Source organism: Schistocerca gregaria, chromosome 3 (genome assembly GCF_023897955.1).
Source record: "Schistocerca gregaria isolate iqSchGreg1 chromosome 3, iqSchGreg1.2, whole genome shotgun sequence".
In the NCBI taxonomy this organism is placed as follows: Eukaryota; Metazoa; Arthropoda; class Insecta; order Orthoptera; family Acrididae; genus Schistocerca; species Schistocerca gregaria.
The window spans coordinates 947,371,757-947,394,512 of NC_064922.1; the positions used below are offsets into that span (position 1 = coordinate 947,371,757).

At 41.5% G+C, this 22,756-nt stretch overlaps 1 protein-coding gene across 1 annotated transcript in view; it reads right to left on the reverse strand.

The window, feature by feature from the left end:
* LOC126355721 (mucin-2-like) overlaps positions 1 to 22,515 on the reverse strand; it is a 93,614-nt gene extending 71,099 nt beyond the window's left edge. The window contains exon 1 of the mRNA XM_050006088.1: positions 21,895 to 22,515. Within this exon, the coding sequence (XP_049862045.1) occupies positions 21,895 to 22,515 (621 nt within the window). The remainder of the gene's footprint in view (positions 1 to 21,894) is intronic.
* Positions 22,516 to 22,756: the final 241 nt, after the last annotated feature.

The following is a 22,756-nucleotide window of genomic DNA, read 5'->3' on the forward strand; positions in this document are numbered from 1 at the left end:
AATCCCGTAATGTTTGAATACTCCATTAGTAGTGTAGCGCTTGACACAGTCACGTCGATTAAATGTTTGGGCGTAACATTGCAGAGCGATATGAAGTGGGACAAGCATGTAATGGCAGTTGTGGGGAAGGCGGATAGTCGTCTTCGGTTCATTGGTAGAATTTTGGGAAGATGTGGTTCATCTGCAAAGGAGACCGCTTATAAAACACTAATACGACCTATTCTTGAGTACTGCTCGAGCGTTTGGGATCCCTATCAGGTCAGATTGAGGGAGGACATACGTAGAAGCAATTCAGAGGCGGGCTGCTAGATTTGTTAGTGGTAGGTTTGATCATCACGCGAGTGTTACGGAAATGCTTCAGGAACCCAGGTGGGAGTCTCTAGAGGAAAGGAGGCGTTCTTTTCGTGAATCACTACTGAGGAAATTTAGAGAACCAGCATTTGAGACCACTGCAGTACAATTTTACTGCCGCCAACTTATAATTCGCGGAAAGACCACAAAGATAAGATAAGAGAGATTAGGGCTCGTACAGAGGCATATAGGCAGTCATTTTTCCTTAGTTCTGTTTGGGAGTGGAACAGGGAGAGAAGATGCTAGTTGTGGTACGAGATACCCTCCGCCACTCACCGTATGGTGGATTGCGGAGTACCTATGTAGACGTAGATGTAGATGTAGACTGGTTTGATGCGACCCGCCACGAATTCCTCTCCTGCGCCAACCTCTTCATCCCAGAGTAGCACTTGCAATCTACATCCTCAATTATTTGCTGGGTGTACTCCAATCTCTTTCTTCCTCTAGAGTTTTTGCCCTCTGCGGCTCCCTATAGTATCCCGGAAATCATTTCCAGATCGCACAACGTCCACATTCTTACATTATCTGTGCACCTTTCCCTATTTCATTAGCATACAATGCTGTTCTCCAGACGTACATTCTCAGAAATTTCTTCTTCAAATTTTCTTCAAATTAAAGCCTATGTTTAATATTAGTAGACTTCTCTTGGCCAGAAATGCCCTCTTTACCAGTGCTAGTCTGCTTTTTATGTCATCCTTCCTCCGTCCGTCATTGATCATTTTTTTTGCCTTGGTAGCAGAATTCCTTAACGTCACCTATGTCGTGACCACCAATCCTTATGTTAAGAAGTTTTTCGCTGTTCTCATTTCTGCTACTTCTCATTAGTTTCGTCTCTCTTCAATTTACTCTCAGTCCATATTCTGTACTCATTAGACTTCATTACATTCAGCAGATCATGTGATTCTTCTTCAAATTCCTCAGAATAAGAATGTCATCAAGCGAATCGTATCATTGATATCCTTTCACCTGAATCTTTCTTTTATTTCCATCGTAGCTTCTTGGATGTACACATTGAACAGTAGGGGCGAAAGACTTCATCCCTGTTTTACACTCTTTTTAATTGGAACACTTGGTTCTTAGTCGTCCACTCTTATTAATCCCTCTTGCCTCTTGTACATATTGTATAGTACCCGTCTCTCCCTATAGCTTACTCCTATTTTTCTCAGAATTTCGAACATCTTGCATCATTTTAAAGTGGCGAACGCTTTTTCCAGATCTGCAATGAATGTGTCTTGATTTTTCTTTAGTCTTGTTTCCATTATCAACCGCGTCAGAATCGCCTCTCTGGTGCCTTAACCCCTCCTAAAGCCAAAATGATCGTCATCTACGCGATCATCAATTGTCTTTTCCAGTCTTCTGTGTATTATTCTTGCCAGCAACTTGGAGCATGAGCTGTTTAAGCTGACTGTGCGATAATTCTCGCACTTGTCAGCTCTTGCCGTCTTCGGAATTGTGTGGATGATGCTTTTCCGAAAGTCAGATGGCATGTAGGCAGACTCACACATGCTACACACCAACGTGAATAGCCATTTCGTTGCCACTTCACCCAACGATTTTATTAATTCTGATGGACTGTTATCGTTCCCTTCTGCCTTATTTGATCTAAATCATCGAAAGCTCTCTTAAATTGTGAATCTAATAGTGGATCCACTATCTCTTCTACATCGCCCCCTGTTTCTTCTTCTATCATATCAGACAAATCTTCTCCCTCATAGAGGCCTTTAATGTGGCTCCTACGCTCGGCTAAACCTTCAAAATCTTTCCCCTGTCCAGGCGATACCGATGCCATGACGAGATAGGCCCCTGCCAAGGGCGCGGGCACAGAAAGAGGGGAAAAACTGATCGAAAGAAAGAACGGTTCATCAGTTAACCGGTATAAGTACGTGAGTTCTCCGACCCACCGTGTTCCTATATTCTGGCTACGAAAAGAAGCCTCTCCCTCGGTACACGGCTGTAAACGTACGATGCTGTCACAACGTCACTTTTATAGTCTCATTTCGTCCAGATGGGTTTATAAAGAAACGACCACTACCTGTAACACGGTCACAAGAACTTGAGAGCTGAGCTTAGAAGTGGGAAGTGGGAAATCACAGTCTAACATATGCAGTCACGACACTCACTGCTGTGAAACTTACATGTTACCATCTGACAGTTGGAACGACAGTACCGCCCCTAGCGGCGAGAAAGCCAGTCGTAAGATTAATGTTTGCTTTTAATGATCTCTCTAGTTAATTGGCGAAATATTTATTACATTTTTTTCTTTCGAAGCATGAGTAAACTATTAAGAGACATGAATAGGCGTGAAATAAATGTAATATCAGCCAAATATCACTGAGCCAATGACGACTTAATTAGGAAGAAACCCAACAGTTTTTGAATTTGTACCCACAATCATCCTAAATCCCCCATGAACCATGGACCTTGCCGTTGGTGGGGAGGCTTGAGTGCCTCAGCGATACAGATGGCCGTACCGTAGGTGCAACCAAAACGGAGGGGTATCTGTTGAGAGGCCAGACAAACATGTGGTTCCTGAAGAGGGGCAGCAGCCTTTTCAGTAGTTGCAGGGGCAACAGTCTGGATGATTGACTGATCTGGCCTTGCAACATTAACCAAAACGGGCTTGCTGTGCTGGTACTGCGAACGGCTGAAAGCAAGGGGAAACTACAGCCGTAATTTTTCCCGAGGACATGCAGCTTTACTGTATGATTAAATGATGATGAAGTCCTCTTGGGTAAAATATTCCGGAGGTAAAATACTCCCCCATTCGGATCTCCGGGCGGGGACTACTCAGGAGGACGTCGTTATCAGGAGAAAGAAAACTGGCGTTTTACGGATCGGAGCGTGGAATGTCAGATCCCTTAAACGGGCAGGTAGGTTAGAAAATTTAAAAAGGGAAATGGATAGGTTAAAGTTAGATATAGTGGGAATTAGTGAACTTCGGTGGCAGGAAGAACAAGACTTTTGGTCAGGTGAATACAGGTTCATAAATACAAAATCAAATAGGGGTAATGCAGGAGTAGGTTTAATAATGAATAAAAAAATAGGAGTGCGGGTAAGCTACTACAAACAGCATAGTGAACGCATTATTGTGGCCAAATAGACACAAAGCCCACGCCTGCTACAGTAGTACAAGTTTATATGCCAACTAGCTCTGCAGATGATGAAGAAATTGATGAAATGTATGATGAGATAAAAGAAATTATTCAGGTAGTGAAGGGAGACGAAAATTTAATAGTCATGGGTGACTGGAATCCGTCAGTAAAAAAAGGGAGAGAAGGAAACATAGTGGGTGAATATGGATTGGGGCTAAGAAATGAAAGAGGAAGCCGTCTGGTAGAATTTTGCACAGAGCATAACTTAATCATAGCTAACACTTGGTTCAAGAATCATGAAAGAAGGTTGTATACATGGAAGAACCCTGGAGATACTAAAAGGTATCAGATAGATTATATAATGGTAAGACAGAGATTTAGGAATCAGGTTTTAAATTGTAGGACATTTCCAGGGGCAGATATGGACTCTGACCACAATCTATTGGCTATGACCTGTAGGTTAAAACTGAAGAAACTGCAAAAAGGTGGGAATTTAAGGACATGGGATCTGGATAAGCTGAAAGAACCAGAGGTTGTACAGAGTTTCAGGGAGAGCATAAGGGAACAATTGACAGCAATGGGGGAAAGAAACACAGTAGAGGAAGAATGGGTAGCTCTGAGGGATGAAGTAGTGAAGGCAGCAGAGCATCAAGTAGGTAAAAAGACGAGGGCTGCTAGAAATCCTTGGGTAACAGAAGAAATATTGAATTTGATTGATGAAAGGAGAAAATATAAAAATGCAGTAAATGAAGCAGGCAAAAAGGAATACAAACGTCTCAAAAATGAGATCGACAGGAAGTGCAAAATGGCTAAGCAGGGATGGCTAGAGGACAAATGTAAGGATGTGGAGGCTTATCTCACTAGGGGTAAGATAGATACTGCCTACAGGAAAATTAAAGAGACCTTTGGAGAGAAGAGGACCACGTGTATGAACATCAAGAGCTCAGATGGCAACCCAGTTCTCAGCAAAGAAGGGAAGGCAGAGAGGTGGAAGGAGTATATAGAAGGTTTATACATGGGCGATGTACTTGAGGACAATATTATGGAAATGGAAGAGGATGTAGATGAAGACGAAATGGGAGGTAAGATACTGCGTGAAGAGTTTGACAGAGCACTGAAAGACCTGAGTCGAAACAAGGCCCCCTGAGTAGACAACATTCCATTAGAACTAGTGACGGCCTTGGGAGAGCCAGTCATGACAAAACTCTTCCAGCTGGTGAGCAAGATGTATGAGACAGGTGAAATACCCTCAGACTTCAAGAAGAATATAATAATTCCAATACCAAAGAAAGCAGGTGCTGACAGATGTGAAAATTACCGAACTATCAGTTTAATAAGTCACAGCTGCAAAATACTAACGCAAATTCTTTACAGACGAATGGAAAAACTGGTAGATGCGGACCTCGGGGAGGATCAGTTTGGATTCCGTAGAAATGTTGGAACACGTGAGGCAATACTGACCTTACGATTTATCTTAGAAGAAAGATTAAGAAAAGGCAAACCTACGTTTCTAGCATTTGTAGACTTAGAGAAAGCTTTTGACAATGTTGACTGGAATACTCTCTTTCAAATTCTGAAGGTGGCAGGGGTAAAATACAGGGAGCGAAAGGCTATTTACAATTTGTACAGAAACCAGATGGCAGTTATAAGAGTCGAGGGGTATGAAAGGGAAGCAGTGGTTGGGAAAGGAGTGAGACAGGGTTGTAGCCTCTCCCCGATGTTATTCAATCTGTATATTGAGCAAGCAGTAAAGGAAACAAAAGAAAAATTTGGAGTAGGTATTAAAATTCATGGAGAAGAAGTAAAAACTTTGAGGTTCGCCGATGACATTGTAATTCTGTCAGAGACGGCAAAGGACTTGGAAGAGCAGTTGAACGGAATCGACAGTGTCTTGAAAAGAGGATATAAGATGAACATCAACAAAAGCAAAACGAGGATAATGGAATGTAGTCAAATTAAATCGGGTGATGCTGAGGGAATTAGATTAGGAAATGAGACACTTGTAGTAAAGGAGTTATACTATTTAGGAAGTAAAATAACTGATGATGGTTGAAGTAGAGAGGATATAAAATGTAGACTGGCAATGGCAAGGAAAGCGTTTCTGAAGAAGAGAAATTTGTTAACATCGAATATAGATTTATGTATCAGGAAGTCGTGTCTGAAAGTATTTGTTTGGAGTGTAGCCATGTATGGAAGTGAAACATGGACGATAACTAGTTTGGACAAGAAGAGAATAGAAGCTTTCGAAATGTGGTGCTACAGAAGAATGCTGAAGATTAGATGGGTATATCACATAACTAATGAGGAGGTATTGAATAGGATTGGGGAGAAGAGAAGTTTGTGGCACAACTTGACTAGAAGAAGGGATCGGTTGGTAGGACATGTTTTGAGGCATCAAGGGATCACAAATTTAGCATTGGAGGGCAGCGTGGAAAGTAAAGATCGTAGAGGGAGACCAAGAGATGAATACACTAAGCAGATTCAGAAGGATGTGGGTTGCAGTAGGTACTGGGAGATGAAGCAGCTTGCACAGGATAGAGTAGCATGGAGAGCTGCATCAAACCAGTCTCAGGACTGAAGACAACAACAACAAACATCATCCTAAAGTTTAGTCTCACCACAACTTCTTCGCCCAGCGCAGGTTCTTCAGCTTTTTACTGAAAGTGCAGTGCTTGTTTTTAATGAACGTCGTCGTTTGTATTTTAAAGTTTTAAATATCTCTTTTGTCTTTTTATTTCCACATGTCAGACTTTTTAAACTTTCTATAATAAATTCTGTTTCGTTTTTTTAAAACTTTGAACCAATGAATGTGTTTTATCATTTCTTCATTTATTCCGTAAGTCATCTAGACTGAAGAGCGGCATATTGTAGCACAGGCAGCCCACCCTACCGCCCATATGGGGCGAGATGGATGAAAAATAACAATTAAAAAAGACCTGCAAGAAAGAGAATGTAAACACATATTTCATGCACGAGGAGAATATATTTCTGTTGTTATTATGAGAAGTATTTTCCTTGTCACGTAACAGTTTTGTGTGATGAAATTATTTTGCTTTAAAAGCGAAAGTGTCTTCCATTTTGTAGCTCAGGCATGGCAACTATTATCGAATTGGTTTCTTCTGCGTTGGGAAACAGTTTTATTGCTTTGGACGTTTTATTAACACCCTGTTTCGTTTTCCCTTCAGCTACAGTTGTCATGGCATATTAAATAACGAATGTATTGCATTCCATTTCAGTTTCCATGGTTCCACACTCACTGATTTGACTGGAAGTGTAGTGAACAAAATTTCACGCTGTTGAACATATTTACAACGTCTCTCTGCAAAAGGCCAGGTCTTCTGCTGTTTACTACCCATTTTTTGTTGTTAACGAGTACTGCGTTATACAGTAAATATCTATACGTTACAAGAGAGCAAATGGCTCTGAGCACTTTGCGACTTGACTTCTGAGGTCATCAGTCGTTACAAGAGAATCTTAAAATAAACTGTGCTGTAAAGTACCGCCCATGATCTAGACGAAACTAAAGGAAGACATTTTTTTCTTATTGCCGGTTTGTATGGCACTACATACGCTCCCTATTGTAAAAACTATGTTAGAAGTCAATATAAACGATACTATTCGCACTTATCCGATATCGTACTCAGAAGTTAAGCTTCCTATCCGCTATGAGCGCTGCTTTCGCAGGAGGTTCGTGACTGTGTTAAGACTCTGGCAAAATGTCGTCGCGCAAGGCAATATGGCTTCTGTAATATTAGCTGTCAGATTCCTTACCGAGTATGCTCATACGTTCCCCGTGAAAATGCTTATTGAATTCGTTTTACGGGATAATAGTTGTCTTTATTCACAACTTCAGAGCTGTCTTCGCGTATTCCGAAAAAGAATCATGCCTCACAGGCAAATGAAGTTCATGAGAACAAATCGTGATGTTAGAGACAGCAGTTGTCGGCAGCTGTATGGTAACGTGAATCAGAGGTAGCACAGCCCAGGACAGCAGGTGTGATCAAACTCGTGCTTTGATTGGTTGTTACTACTGCAGCTGATCTGTAAACAGCAAGCTGTCAGTCGTTTTGTTATTTTAATCCGATTATGACATACGCCTCTCGCTAACACGGTTTATGTGGCAAATGTGCACTTGGTTCACACCGCTGCCGCCTGAACGGTGTCGTCGACATTCGGACCATGGACACTGCGTGCCGAGACGTCAACTTGGAATTTTCGACCACAAATATTTTAGCTGTGTCTCTTCCGATCGTCAAAGGAAGCAGCAACAATGAGGGGCTCTGTTAGGAAATACCACAGCGCAAAAGTGGTCGGGCTTAGCCGTGGCTTTTCCGACCGTTTCCCTTTACAATTTATCCAGAATTAGAACTATGTACATAGTACACAGGCATGTTTAAATGTTTTATTTTTATATTTTTATTTTTAGATGGATCGAGTGACGATGAGATTTGTGTTGTGGCAACTTTTTCCGAATATGTCTTGATTTCCGATCATCAGGAATCTAAGGGCACAGCCATGACGTTACTTTTATCTGTTGCCGCGTCAAAGAAAGTCGCAACATTGGTCAAATACTACGGTGAAAAACTGGTTGGTCGGAAGTGCCACGGTTGACTGTGTGGAATTTGGTGACCGATGTGCATTGACCAATTTTTGCCCAGAGCACTGGGCAAAGGGATGGCGACAGTGTTTGCCTTTTTTCGGCCGATCGGCGAAGACAGAATCGAGGCGCACGCGCTGCTATATTTCTGACACCACATCCAGAAATTAGTCGATAAAAAAATCATTTTTACGTTACTTATGGGTTTATATGTGCTTTTTCATAAGCTGTTTGGTCTTACTTTTCCTCAGGGCCTCGTTTATTAAACTTTATAAACCACTCTTTCAGAATTCCCTCACAGTTGCGTTTAAACAACATGTTACAGAGCAGATACTATGCCTGAACTTCGCTTTGTTTTGGCGACAGAAGCAAAATTTAAGATGACAACAAGAGAAATGTGCAGATTTTACTCAAAATTCGCCACTGATAATGATTCTCTGAAAGTTACAAATGGTTAACAAGTCAGACGAAAATAAATCGTTGCTTTGTTGCATTTTCAGAGAAATTCTCTTAAGATGCTAACCAAAGCAGAGGTGAATGATTACCTTAGAACTGTGGTTCTGCAGGGGCTCTACTTAATATTTACAAAAAATCTGAATCTAGGCTTCAGATTTAGAACGGCGCTTCTCATTCAGCGCTTAGCTCCTCCCCTACAGTGCCTGCCTGTAACCCCCCCCCCCCCCCCCCCCCCCCCCCCCCGCTACCGCTCTACGCACGTGCCCTGCTGACTGTGCATCTACCGACGACATTATTCTGCGCTCACTTCTACATGCAGCACCTACAAATGGATCGAAAACGCCACGGTGGGGAAATTCCACGGAGCTACCTATACAATAGAGTTCTTCTGCCAATTAGTTACGCTATTATACGATCGCGAACGTCAGCGCGCGTGTATAAAAGGGTTCCGATTTTTGCCGACTTAAGACGTAAGAAGCGAGGAGCGAGATGGAGGAAGCAAGCAAAACAGATGAAGTGAATATGTAATTTACCAGCCTCTTCCAGTTTCGGCTCGCAAGACCTGCGATATGAATAACGGAGAATTCGAGAATAAGTCTTCTGTGGTCGATTTATACACCGACGGGAAAAAATTCTGAACACCAAGAAGGACTTGTCCGACATAAACGAAAGTTGTTAGGCGTGTTCCCACATCTGAAATACGATGTCTGTTCCACTTTCGCACAACTAGTAACGCCACTATGAGGATGCAAATCAGATTTCCTTTAAATACACGATGTAACGGTCGTGAGCGTTAGTTATCCTTGAGATTGGACGTGGAACTTAAGGCGACAAAACGCCATTGTCAAACATCACTGTAATAGGGCTATGAGGAGCTGGATGTTCCTTCCGCAATACTGCAGAAAGACGTGGCAGGAATGTAGCCATTGTACATGATTGGTGGTAGCAGTGGTCACAAGAATGTACGAGGCTGAGTCAAATGAAAACCTCAAATCTTTTTAAATATTATTTATTGTGCAGAAGTGGTACAAAGCTGTATCACTTTTCAACATAATCCCCTACACGCTCAATGCAAGTCCTCCAGCGCTTACAAAGTGCATAAACTCCTTTAGAAAAAAAATTATTTTTGGTAGTCCGCGCAATCAGCCATGCACCGCGTGGCGTACCTCTTCATCAGAACGGAACTTCTTTCCTCCCATTGCGTCTCTGAGTGGTCCAAATATACGGAAATCACTTGGGGCAAAGTCTGGTGAGTATGGTGGACGAGGAAGACACTCAAAATGCAGGTCTATGATTATTGCAACTGTTTTACGGTCAGTGTGGGGCCTTGCATTGCCATGTTGCAAAATGACACCTGCTGACGGAAATCCACGTCGCTTTGATTTGATTGAAGACCGCAGATGATTTTTTAGGAAATTGTGTGTGATGCACTCGTGACAGTGGTCCCTCAAGGCATGTAATACTCCAAAATGACGTCTTTTTCATCCCAAAAGAGAATCAGCGTAACCTTCCCTGCTGATGGTTCTGTTCCGAACTTGTTTGGTTTTGGTGACGAGGAATGGCGCCATTCCTCGCTCACTCTCTTCGTTTCCTGATGGTGGAAGTGAACCCAGGTTTCGTCCCCAGTAACGATTCTTGCAAGGAAGCCACCACCTTCTCGTGCAAACCGTCGAATAATTCCTTCACAAGCATCAACACGTCGTTCTCTCATTTCAGGAGTCAGCTGCCGTGGCACCCATCTTGTGAAACTGGAGCACATGATGCACAGTGTGGTGTGCTGACCCATTACTAATCTGTAAAAATGCTGCAATGTCATTCAGTGTCACTCAGCGGTTTTCCTTCACTATGGCTTCAGCTACTGCAATGTTCTGTGGAGTCACAACTCGTTGTGCCTGACCTGGACGAGGAGCATTTTCCACTGAAGTTACACCATTTGGGAACTTCCTACTCCATTCGTAGACTGTGACAGACATGCATCACCGTAATGAACCTTCATTCTCGATGAATTTCAATAGGTTTCACACCTTCACTACGCAAAAACAGAATAACAGAACGCTGTTCTTGCCTGGTGCAAGTAGCAAGTGGGGGGCCATCTTTACACTGATACTGCGACGGTATGTGTGCATCTGCACTATGCTGCCACCTACAGGTCATTCTGCACGCTGCTTGTAGCACGCTTACGAATTTGCAGGATAACGGTGCAAAATTTAGGTTTGTTATTACAAATTTAAGGTTCTCATTTGACTCAACCTCGTACAGTCGCAATAAGACAGGGCTCCGGACGGCCACGTACCACTACCAAGTGGTTAGACCATCGTGTTCGGCGTTGGGCTGGCATATCACAACTGCATCTTCAGCAGCAGTCTGGGCAGCATTTGGCACCACAACGACACAACCAGCTGTTACTTCAAGGACAGCTCCGAGTCAGAGGCCCTGTAGCGTGCTTTCTACTGACCCAAACCACCGCCAAAGCGACCAAAGTGACTTCAGTGATGTCAAGCGAGAGCTCGTTCGAGGGCAGGATGTTTTCTGATGACAGCTGGTTCGGCCTCAGCGTCAGTGATGTCCGTGTGTTGGTTAGAAGGAGGATATTTGGGGTCATGCAGCTAATCTATCTGCGTGCTAGACAAACTGGACCTGCATTTGGACTTATGTTCTGGAATGCAATTTCGTACGACAGCTGCAGCACACTTATGGTTGACCCACGCGCCCTGACTGCAAATTTGTATTCCAATCTGGTGATCCAACCTTTTGTGCTATCATATACTAACAGCTTGCCAAGGAGTGTTTTCTAACAGGATAACGCTCGACCACATACATCTGTTGTAACCCAACGTACTATACACAGTGTCGACATGTTGCCTTGGCCTCCTCGATAACCGCTTAATATATATCACGTTAAGTTACACACGAAAAACGTGACATATATTCATAATATTAAAAAACAGAAAAATTAAAAAATCACGTTTTGCTGTTTTTCAATAGCTACCAAAGTAAATGTCCAATAGTATAATGTAAGGTATGTAAACTAATGCATACATCCACTCTTTTTGCCAATTAGCTGTGCAGTCATGGACTGTGCGGCTGGTCCCAGCGGAGGTTCGAGTCCTCCCTCGGGCATGGGTGTGTGTGTTTGTCCTTAGGATAATTTAGGTTAAGTAGTGTGTAAGCTTAGGGACTGATGACCTTAGCAGTTAAGTCGCATAAGATTTCTCACACATTTGAACATTTTGGATTAGCTGTAAACAGAACTTTGACGTAATATTATAAACAACGCATAGTGCACCAGGTCGTTAGTAAATATCTCAACCGTGAACTATGAACATATGATGTATAATATTTAAAAACAATTATTCATTCGCAATTGTAAATATTATGCACTAAAAGTTTCGCAAAATGTCAATATGTAACAACAATTTTACAGTTAAAAAATAATAAAGAACCCACCGAAGATAGCACAAAATGGCGCTGAAACAAAACAAAAAACGTGTATTGCGTAAGACGGATTTTCTCTTCCCACCACGATAATCGACAGTCTGGACAGTTACCGATCCGAAACGTGCTGTCAGATGTTTCTCCTTCTTACAAGAATCATAAGACGATTTCTTCACGAACAGCCAACATTAAAACACGATTTCTGAGAGAGAAACTCTTTACTTAATCCTTCCTTGTGTACGGAATGTACATATTGCAACTCCTACCTACTTTGTGCTGAAACGATAACCATTTGTACGTAAAGGTTCATTCCGTGATGACGTTACAAACTTTCAGGAATGACGAAGTAACGTAAATGTATCAATTTCAGGTAAGAGACCCTAGTCCAGGAACGATCGAGTCGGAAGTTGATAAGTGGAAATCGTTCTACTATCCCCTATAGTGGACCTTTTCTACTCCAAGTTCTTTGTTTGACATATTTTGGAAGGAGATTGTATGAACTAAAACAAGAGAAAATGGTCCAGTAAAAATGGGTCTTAAAATGGAGCTCTCGTTCAGTTGGAGAGATATGTTTCACAGTAGCAAAGACTTCACCACCCCTGAAAGTTTGTTACATGATCTCGGAATCATCCCATATATCATGTCGTACTATTCATGCTAATTTGACGTTTGCTGCGTTCCGCTTTCATGGTGTTGCTATTTTAATGGTGAGCTGTGTAGAAGGACCAATGAAGTTCTTTACTAGAATGAACGCTGGAGCAGCGTGGATTGTTTGGTTGAAGACAGTAACGCCCAGCAGTACATGCTGGAAGTCAGAAGATGGTAAACTGTGAAATAATGGATGAACCTCGAAAGAGATGACGAGATATGTATACGAAAACAATTACGCACAACAACAAAGCTTTAACATCATAGTTGCTCGTGTCACAAGTAATTAGAATCGATAACAGTAATGGAAGCAGTGGGCAGATGTTTGGCAGGAGCGTTATAATTCTCGTCTGATCATTCTGATTTAAACTTCTTGCGTTACCATAATTCACATGGCATATGGAGTGGCGAAAAGGAGGGAGATTAGCGTTTAACGTCCCGTCGACGGCAAGATAATTAGATATAAAGCACAAACTCGGATTTGGAAAGCGCAGGGATAGGATCAGCAATCTTCCCTCTTCAAAAGAATTATTTTGGAGTTTTCCGTGAATAAGTTAGAGGGATTACGAAACAGTTAAATCTGAATCGCCGGACGGGAATTCGAAACGGCGGCCTCCCAAAAGCTCAGATTCCTTTCTCCATTCTTTTGCAGCTCAGCTGTATCTGAGACACGAATGACCTCGAAGTCTATGAGACATCACACTCTAACTGTACCTTCTCTTTTCCTTGTCGAACGGGAGTATGAATGTACCTGCCAAGGCCATCACAAAGCGTACCAACATTGACCGCCGTGAATTCTTGCAGCTCAGAAATAAACGTGATGTGATGCACTGGCGAGAGACAGGTGCAGTTCTATTAGATGGAGTCGCTAGGCATTTCTTTTATCGCCTCCCGCTTCAGGGTACACCGAGGGTATCACTCTGCTCCTCATAATTTTGAGCGACGGAAGAAGAGCTCGTGCCCCAGACCCAAAAACGCAGACAGAACTTTAAATATGCACAAACATATTGTCGTTCATCTTGCTGGTTCTTATAGAGTAACTGAGAACTTGCGTCATCATCTCTACTAACTTAACTTTCTGATAGATTAAAACTGTATTCCTGAACGGGATTCGGAGAAGGGACTTTTACTTTTACTTTTACTGCTCTACCAGCTGAGCTCTCGAAACACAACTGCCGAGCCACTCTCGCAGCTGCGAATTGTTTGGATGATGACTTATATGTAGACTGCCGTTCATATCTGTCCGCGTTAGGCTTCTTTTTCTGCCTGACACATGAAGTACTGACCCCGTCAGAGGGTGGTATGGGACAAGTCCCACCGCCACACTTCCAAAGCGAATTGCAGAGACGTAATCTTTTACTGCCTCACCAACACAGTTAGACCGCAATAGGGCGGTGATGCTGTATTGTAACATATCGTGCACTTGTTTCGACACTTCACCCGAATATCGGAAATCACTGTCACAGATAGTTACCATGCAAAGAATTTCTCATAGAAGCTAACAGCGCTTGGAGCTGATTATGAATGCCAATGGTCGATATACAAAATACAGGGTGGTCCATTGATAGTGATAGGGCTAAATATCTCACGAAATAAGCATCAAACTAATAAACTACAAAGTCCATGGTCCAATTACTTGCATTTACAACCAATTCTTTCATAGCTAACAGAATCGTGCACTTGTTTCGACACTTCACCCGAATATCGGAAATCACTGTCACAGATAGTTACCATTTCGACACTTCACCCGAATATCGGAAATCACTGTCACGGATAGTTACCATGCAAAGAATTTCTCATAGAAGCTAACAGCGCTTGGAGCTGATTATGAATGCCAATGGTCGATATACAAAATACAGTGTGGTCCATTGATAGTGATAGGGTTAAATATCTCACGAAATAAGCATCAAACTAATAAACTACAAAAAACGAAACTCGTCTACCTTGAAGTGGGAAACCAGATGCCGCTATGGTTGGCCCCCTAGATGGCGCTGCCATAGGTCAAACGGATATTGCCTTTATTTAAATAGGAACTCCCATTTTTTATTACTTATTCGTGTAGTACGTAAAGAAATATGATTGTTTTAGTTGGACCACTTTTTTCGCTTTGTGATAGATGGCGCTGTAATAGTCATAAACGTATAAGTACGTGGTATCACGTAACATTCCGCCACTGCGGACGGTATTTGCTTCGTGATACATTACCCGTGTTAAAATGGACCGTTTACCAATTGCAGAAAAGGTCTATATCGTGTTGATGTATGGCTATTGTGATCAAAATGCCCAACGGGCGTGTGATATGTATGCTGCTCGGTATCCTGGACGACATCATCCAAGTGTCCGGACCGTTCGCCAGATAGTTAACGTTATTTAAGGAAACAGGAAGTGTTCAGCCACATGTGAAACGTCAACCACGACCTGCAACGAATGATGATGCCCAAGTATGTGTTTTAGCTGCTGTCGCGGCTAATCCGCACATCAGTAGCAGACAAATTACGCGAGAATCGGGAATCTCAAAAACGTCGGTGTTGAGAATGCTACATCAACATCGATTGCACTTCTAACATATTTCTATGGTCTAGGAATTGCATGGCGCCAACTTTGAACGTCGTGTACAGTTCTGCCACTGGGCACAAAAGAAATTACGGGACGATGACAAATTGTTTGTACGCGTTCTATTTAGCGACGACGCGTCATTCACCAACAGCGGTAACGTAAACCGGCATAATATGCACTATTGGGCAACGGAAAATCCGCGATGGCTGCGACATGTGGAACATCAGCGACCTTGGCGGGTTAATGTATGGTGCGGCATTATTGGAGGAAGGATAATTGGCCCCCATTTTATCGATGGCAATCTAAATGGTGCAATGTATGCTGGTTTCCTACGTAATGTTCTACCTATGTTACTACAAGATGTTTCACTGCATGACAGAATGGCGGTGTACTTCCAACATGATGGATGTCCGGCACATAGCCCGCGTGCGGTTGAAGCGGTATTGAATAGCATATTTCATGACAGGTGGATTGGTTGTCAAAGCACCATACCATGTCCCTCACGATCACGGGATCTGACGTCCCCGGATTTCTTTCTGTGGGGAAAGTTGAACGATATTTGCTATAGTTATCCACCGACAACGCCTGACAACATGCGTCAGCGCATTGTCAATGCATGTGCGAACATTACGGAAGACGAACTACTCGCTGTTCAGAGGAATGTCGTTACACGTATTGCCAAATGCATTGAGGTTGACGGACACCATTTAGAGTATTTATTGCATTAATGTGGTATTTGCAGGTAATCACGCTGTAACAGCATGCGTTCTCAGAAATGATAAGTTAACAAAGGTACATGTATCACATTGGAACAACCGAAATAAAATTTTCAAACGTACCTACGTTCTGTATTTTAATTTAAAGAACCTACCTGTTACCAACTGTTCGTCTAAAATTGTGAGCCACATCTTTGCGACTATTACAGCGCCATCTATCACAAAGCGAAAAAAGTGGCCCAACCAAAACATTCATATTTCTTTACGTACTACACGAATATGTAATAAAAATGGGGGTTCCTATTTTTAAAAAAACGCAGTTGATATTCGTTTGACCTATGGCAGCGCCATCTAGCGGGGCAACCATAGAGCCATCTGGTTTCCCCCTTCAAGCTAGACAAGTTCCGTTCTTTGTAGCTTTTTCGTTTGACGCTTATTTCGTGAGATATTTGTAGTCATTCGGGTTGACAGTGACTGACAGAGGTGTTGGATGTCCTGTTGAGGGATATCGTGCCAAATTCTGTCCAACTGGTGAGTTAGATCGCGAAAATGCCGAGCTGGTTGGAGGGCCCTTCCCATAATAATCCAAATCTTCTCAATTGGGGAGAGATCCTGCGACCTTCTTGGCCAAAGGTTTGGCAAGCACGAAGACAAGTAGAAGAAACTTTCGCCGTGTGCGGGCGGGCATTATCTTGCTGAACTGTAAACTCAGCATGGCTTGCCGTGAAGGGGCAGCGAAACGGGACGTACAGTATCGTCCACGATCTACTGTGCTGTAAGGGTGACGTGGATAACAGCCAAAGGGGTTCTGCTCTGAAGTAAGTCGGCACCCCAGGTCGTCACTCTGGCTACCGAGACGTACGATGGGTGGCAGCTACGTTGGCATCCCACAGCTGTCGTGTTGCGTCTCCAGATAGGCCTTCGCTGGTCATCCGAAGCACAGCTCATATCTGAAGATAATCTACTCCAATCAGTGAGATTCCAGGTGAAGACCTGTCTTGACATTCCCCGGACAGCGGTGGTATACCAACCTGATTGTCGCCCGTCGTACGGCCCGATATCCAGGAGAGATGGTCCAAGGTGACATTCCTTTTCTCGGTTGTTATCCACGTCACCCTTACACCAAGTGGTACGTCGACGATATTCTACGCCCTGTTGTGTTGCCCCTTTACGGCAAGCCATCCTACACTTACATTTCATGTCCATCCGTATACGGCAAAAGTGCTTGCCAAACCCTACCTTTGCCAACAAAGTCTCCGAATCTCTCCGCAACTGAGAACATTTGGAGTGCAACGGGCAGGAACCCCCGACCAGCACGGGAGTTTGACGATCCAGTGCACCAGCTGGACAGAATTTGGCACGATATCCTCCAGGAGGACGTCCAACAACTATGACCTATCTTGACCACTTTCCACTCTAAACTAATGTATTGCAACAGTATTTAAATAAGGAAGTATTATAAACATTCGGCTACCTGCATACCATTCACAATAAATATAAATACAGTAACGAAAAAAATGGTTGAAATGGCTCTGAGCCCTATGGGACTTGACTTCTGAGGTCATCAGTCCCCTAGAACTGCATAACCCTAACTAACCTAAGGACATCACATACATCCATGCCCGAGGCAGGATTCGAACCTGCGACCGTAGCGGTCGCGCGGTTCCAGACTGTAGCGCCCAGAACCGCTCGGCCACCCTGGCCGGCAAATACAGTAACGGTTCGTTCATTGGAAAATAAGCCAGCATTCTTACACAAGTGCGCTCACGTTAAATGACAACAAAATGTTAAAAGTTGTTTACAGAATTATTTATGTCTGTTTAAAAGAAGCGTCTTTTGGCACTCTTTTCTATTGTGGTACCAACTAACATATGGGACTGACTACTTTTTAAATTATCACTGTTTTTAATATTAATTGTGGTGCACATTTAAATAAAGTTATTGGAAAAATAGGAAAATATTCAATAACTGCACAAGTATGAAAAGATGTGAGGTTTTCAGGTTGCCTGCAGTTGCTGTGTTACACTGGAAGATGCGATGTTCTGAAAAACACTTTCATAGTGAAAAAATTTATAAAATGGAATAAATCAATAAAAAATACTTCCTCTCTTCCAAAACATTGAGCACTTGTTTTAATTTTCCCATTTTCACGGACATGCTGACTTTCAGGGTTCCAAGCAGATGTGTTCCTCTGGGTCGTATCTTCTGTGTTGAGGTTCTAGGATGCACCGACTTCCCCCCCCCCCCCCTCTCCCCCTCACCACTATGTGATGCTCCAGATGCTCCATAATCCAACGGCCTGATTGCAGAGCTCATGGCAGTGGGCTACTTCTGTTTTCTGTTACCTCCTGGAGTCATCTTAAATTAAAGTGTTTCCATGACGCCCAACGTTGAAGATAGCTTAGAGGGCTGGCATACTCCAATCTTCATCTTTAAAACTGAGGTGAGCTTTAAACCGCCCCAAGCCCTGAGAACAGGCGCCTTTCAAATTGCTCCTAACCTGTCTTTTATTTCACAGTTTTCCATTTGTTGTTGTTGTTGTGGTCTTCAGTCCTGAGACTGGTTTGATGCAGCCCTCCATGCTACTCTATCCTGTCCAAGCTTCTCATCTCCCAGTACCTACTGCAGCCTACATCCATCTGAATCTGCTTAGAGTATTCATCTCTTGGTCTCCCTCTACGATTTTTACCCTCCACGCTGCCCTCCAATACTAAATTGGTGATCCCTTGATGCCTCATTGATTGATTGATTTATTCAGCAGCCATTTGATGTAATACATATGATACATGTTGTATCTTTACATATAGGCATTGTCATGTTTTACATTGAAGTTGAGAATACATTACAATTTCACATATACATCTTCAAATTGATACTATTATAAAAAGTGATAATGATACATGTTAAAATCCCATAGGTTAATAATCATAATAGTCTACAATTATACAAGTTTATAATCATACATTATTTATTCATACTTTTGCTGTAGTCGAAATATCCCTTTATTGAATGAAAAGGGTTTACTTATACAGCTTCAAATTAACAATATTATAAAAAGTTAATAATAACACATGTTAAAATCACCTAAGTTAGTAATCATGATAGTCTACAATTATACAAGTTTATTATCATACCTTATTTATTCATACTTTTGCTGTAATCAAAGTATTCCTGTATAGTATAGAATGGGTTTTCTGTCAGTATTGGTTTAATACCTTTTTTAAATTCATTTATGCTCTCTGCTTTTGTGATGACATTTGGTAGACAGTTATAGAGGCGCATTCCTATGTATGTAGTCCCTTTCTCATATCGGCTGGTCCGATGCTGAATTGCCCTTAGTTTCCAGCAATTCCGGGTTTCATATTGGTGTACCTGTTCGTTCGTTTGGTAGAGATTAATGTGTTTTTTAGTGAGTATTAGAATTCTGTAGATGTAGACATTTACTACCATTAGGATATTTAGTTCTTTAAATTTTGGTTTGCAAGTGGCTCGCCACTTTTGTCTTGTCATTATGCAGATTGCCTTTTTTTGTATAATAAGGATCTTTTTCATATTTGATGCACTCCCCCAAAGCTCAATTCCATAGGACATAATGGAATAGAATTGTGCAAAGTAATATTTTATCAGAGTTTCCATATTAAGAATTTCACTTAGCTTCCTAATTGCAAAACAAACCAAGTTAAGCTTATGACATACAGCATTGATGTGCTCTGACCAAGACAGTCTGTCATCTATGTAGAGACCTAAAAATTTCGCACTTGTTACTTGTTCAAGACTGTTGTCATTGATTTTTGATCCTATCAAATTTTGTTTGGGTCTGTTATTTTTGAAACAGATAAAATTAGTTTTCTTGTAATTTGGTACTAATCTGTTGTTGCAGAACCAAGTATCAAGATAACAAAGAATCCCTTCAGTGTTTAGAGCACATTCTTCTAAGTTTGCACCCTTTATCACAATATTGGTATCATCAGCATAGAGCATGGCCTTATTTTGGATGCCACTGGGGAGATCATTTACATAAATCAAAAAGAGTAGTGGCCCAAGCACGCTTCCTTGTGGTACACCATGTGTAATTTTCTGTGTGTCAGAGTAAAATGTATTTCCTTTTTCATCAGATATTTCCACTTTCTGATATCTATTTGTCAAATATGAACTCAATAAGTCAAGTGCCGTGCTTCTGATCCCATAGAATTCTAATTTCTGCAGAAGCAATTCATGATTTACTAGGTCAAATGCTTTGTATAGGTCACAGAATATCCCTATTGTAGTTTCTTCCCTGTCAAAAGCATCTAGCACATAGTCAATAAGTTCCTTTGTAGCAGTAGTGGTGGACTTGTTTTTCTGGTAACCTTGTTGACTTCTGGATAATATTTTGTATGTTGTGAAGAACTTCATCAACCTGTTGTGCAGAATACGTTCAAAAATTTTTGCTATTATTGGTAAAATACTCACAGGCCTGTAGTTTTCTGGTTCTTTCGCATCACCCTTTTTATATAGCGGTATTAATCTTGCTATTTTCAGGCTTTCTGGAAACACCCCCTCTGCCATTGATTCGTTGAATAATTTAGCAAGTGGCTTAGCTATAAAGGTAGAAGACAGTTTCACCAGCATATTTGAGATCCCGTAAACATCCCGTGTCTTAGTGTTTTTCAGGTTGTTTATGACTCTAATTACTTCTGTTTCACTCATAGGAAACAGGTAGATTGAATTACTTAATGATTGATTATTCAGCTTTAACCCATTTAAGGCATTATTTGCTGAAGTTCTGATATTGTCTGTCATATGCTTGCAGGTATTTACAAAGTAGTTATTAAAGACATTTGCTGGCATCCGTCTAATTTCTTTGGGACAGTCCTTTTTATTCCTTCTATGACCTGTTTCTTCATTTAAGATTTGCCATACTGTCCTAGCCTTATTTTCTGAAAGGCTGATGGCCTTCTCAATAGCCTTTTTCTTGGCACATTTTATGACTTCTTGATATATTTTTTTGTACCTATCATAATACATCTTAAGATTTGAACCCTCTGTTTTGTACTTAACTAATCCATGTAGCTCTTTGAGCCTATTACTGGATACCATATGCCCCTGCTTATCCAGTTATTTTGTTTTGTTTTACTAAAGACACATTTGTTTTTGTAGGGGAAAGCCTCATTGATGTATTCACAGTACTTTGTTATAAAAATACTAGCATTGTTTTCATTGCTTTTATCTAGTAGTCCAGTCCAACCTTCCTTAGCCAGATTGGTGGTAAACTTATTTATGTTTTCTTTGTGTATTGGCTGGTACTTAATATTATACTTTCTGTCCTTTAGGTTTTGATTTATGGTAATTATTTGTTCAGTATGGTCAGATAAATTGTTTTCAGCAATGTTTACAGTATAATTCTCTGATTGAATATTTGTGACAATGTAGTCAATTGAAGTGGCACTGTTAGCAGAGACTCTAGTCGGATCTTTGATTGTGTTGTGCATGTTGAAAGATGTGAATATTGACTGGAGTTCTTGTTTATGTTTAGAATCCTTGAGGTAATCAATGTTGAAGTCCCCGCAAAGTATTAGTTTGCATTTAGACTTAATAACCTTGCTTAATACTTTATCTAAGCTATTGAAAAATGTGATTAATTTACTGTCAGATGATCTATAAACATTAATGATTACATATCGTAGATCAGAAAGCACAATTTCAATGGCAGAGCATTCAAATTCTTTTTCAATACTTAACTTACATAAATCTGCTCTACTTTTTACCACATCCAGTAGCCCATTTTGCACATAAATGCAGCTACCTCCATTTTTATGGGTTGTCCTACTGAAATATGAAGCTACTGTATAGTTTTCTAGATTGAAAAGAGGTATTTCCTGTTCCTTAAGCCAGTGTTCGGTAACACATATGATAGATGGGTTGTTCACAGTTCTTAATAATGCCTCTACATTTAACAGTTTATTTCTAAGTGACTGAATATTTTGATGTGTGATTATTAGTTTTACAGATGGACTGATTTTTCCATGCTTGTCCATAAAAAATCATTGCTTCGGTTACTCACTTTCCTCCTCCTGCTGGACTCACGTGTAGCAGATGACACTTTCTTGCCAGCTGGTGTTGTCGAGTCCACAGTTGCTGTTGTTTTAGTTGAGGGTGGTGGTGGTGGTGGCATTGCTTGTAGTATCAAGGATTCCACTTCTGTCAGTACTAGAGGTGATGAAGGATCTGCCTGATGACTGGTTGCTGTTGCTGTTAGTTTTGTCCCTGATGCTGGTTCTACTGCTGCTACTTCTGCTTCTTTTGTTGATTCATCTGTTGGTGATGATGCTGCTGATGATTCTGCTTTTGTTGTTAGTGCAGCTACTGAAGATTCTTCTCTTGTTATTGGTGCAGCTGCTGGTGGTTCTGCTGTTGTTTTTGGTACTGCTGTTGTTATTGATTGAGCAGTTAGTGCTGTTTCCACTATTGCTCCTTTTGTTGATTCAACTGTTGGTGATGGTGCTGCTGATGATTCTGCTGTTGTTGTTAGTGCAGCTACTGAAGATTCTTCTCTTGTTATTGGTGCAGCTGCTGGTAGTTCTGCAGTTGTTTTTGGTACAACTGTTGTTATTGATTGAGCAGTTAGTGCTGTTTCCACTCTTGCATCAATTAGTTTCTCCTCTCCTTCATTTTGACATGGCATTAGGATTAGTTTATGGCTATTTGACTGCCTTGAGTATTTTATTGCTTCCAGTAATTCTTTGCACATCACTGTTTTCCCAAAGTTGTTTCGGTGCAGACCTTGCTTTGTGAAATGGCTTCTAACTGAAACTGTGGCCTCAACATATGTTACGTTATTGAAGCTACTACAGATTTTTTTGATTTTTCTGTTTGTACTAATTATCTCTTGGTTTACGCACGAAAACTCCAGCAAATCGTGCATG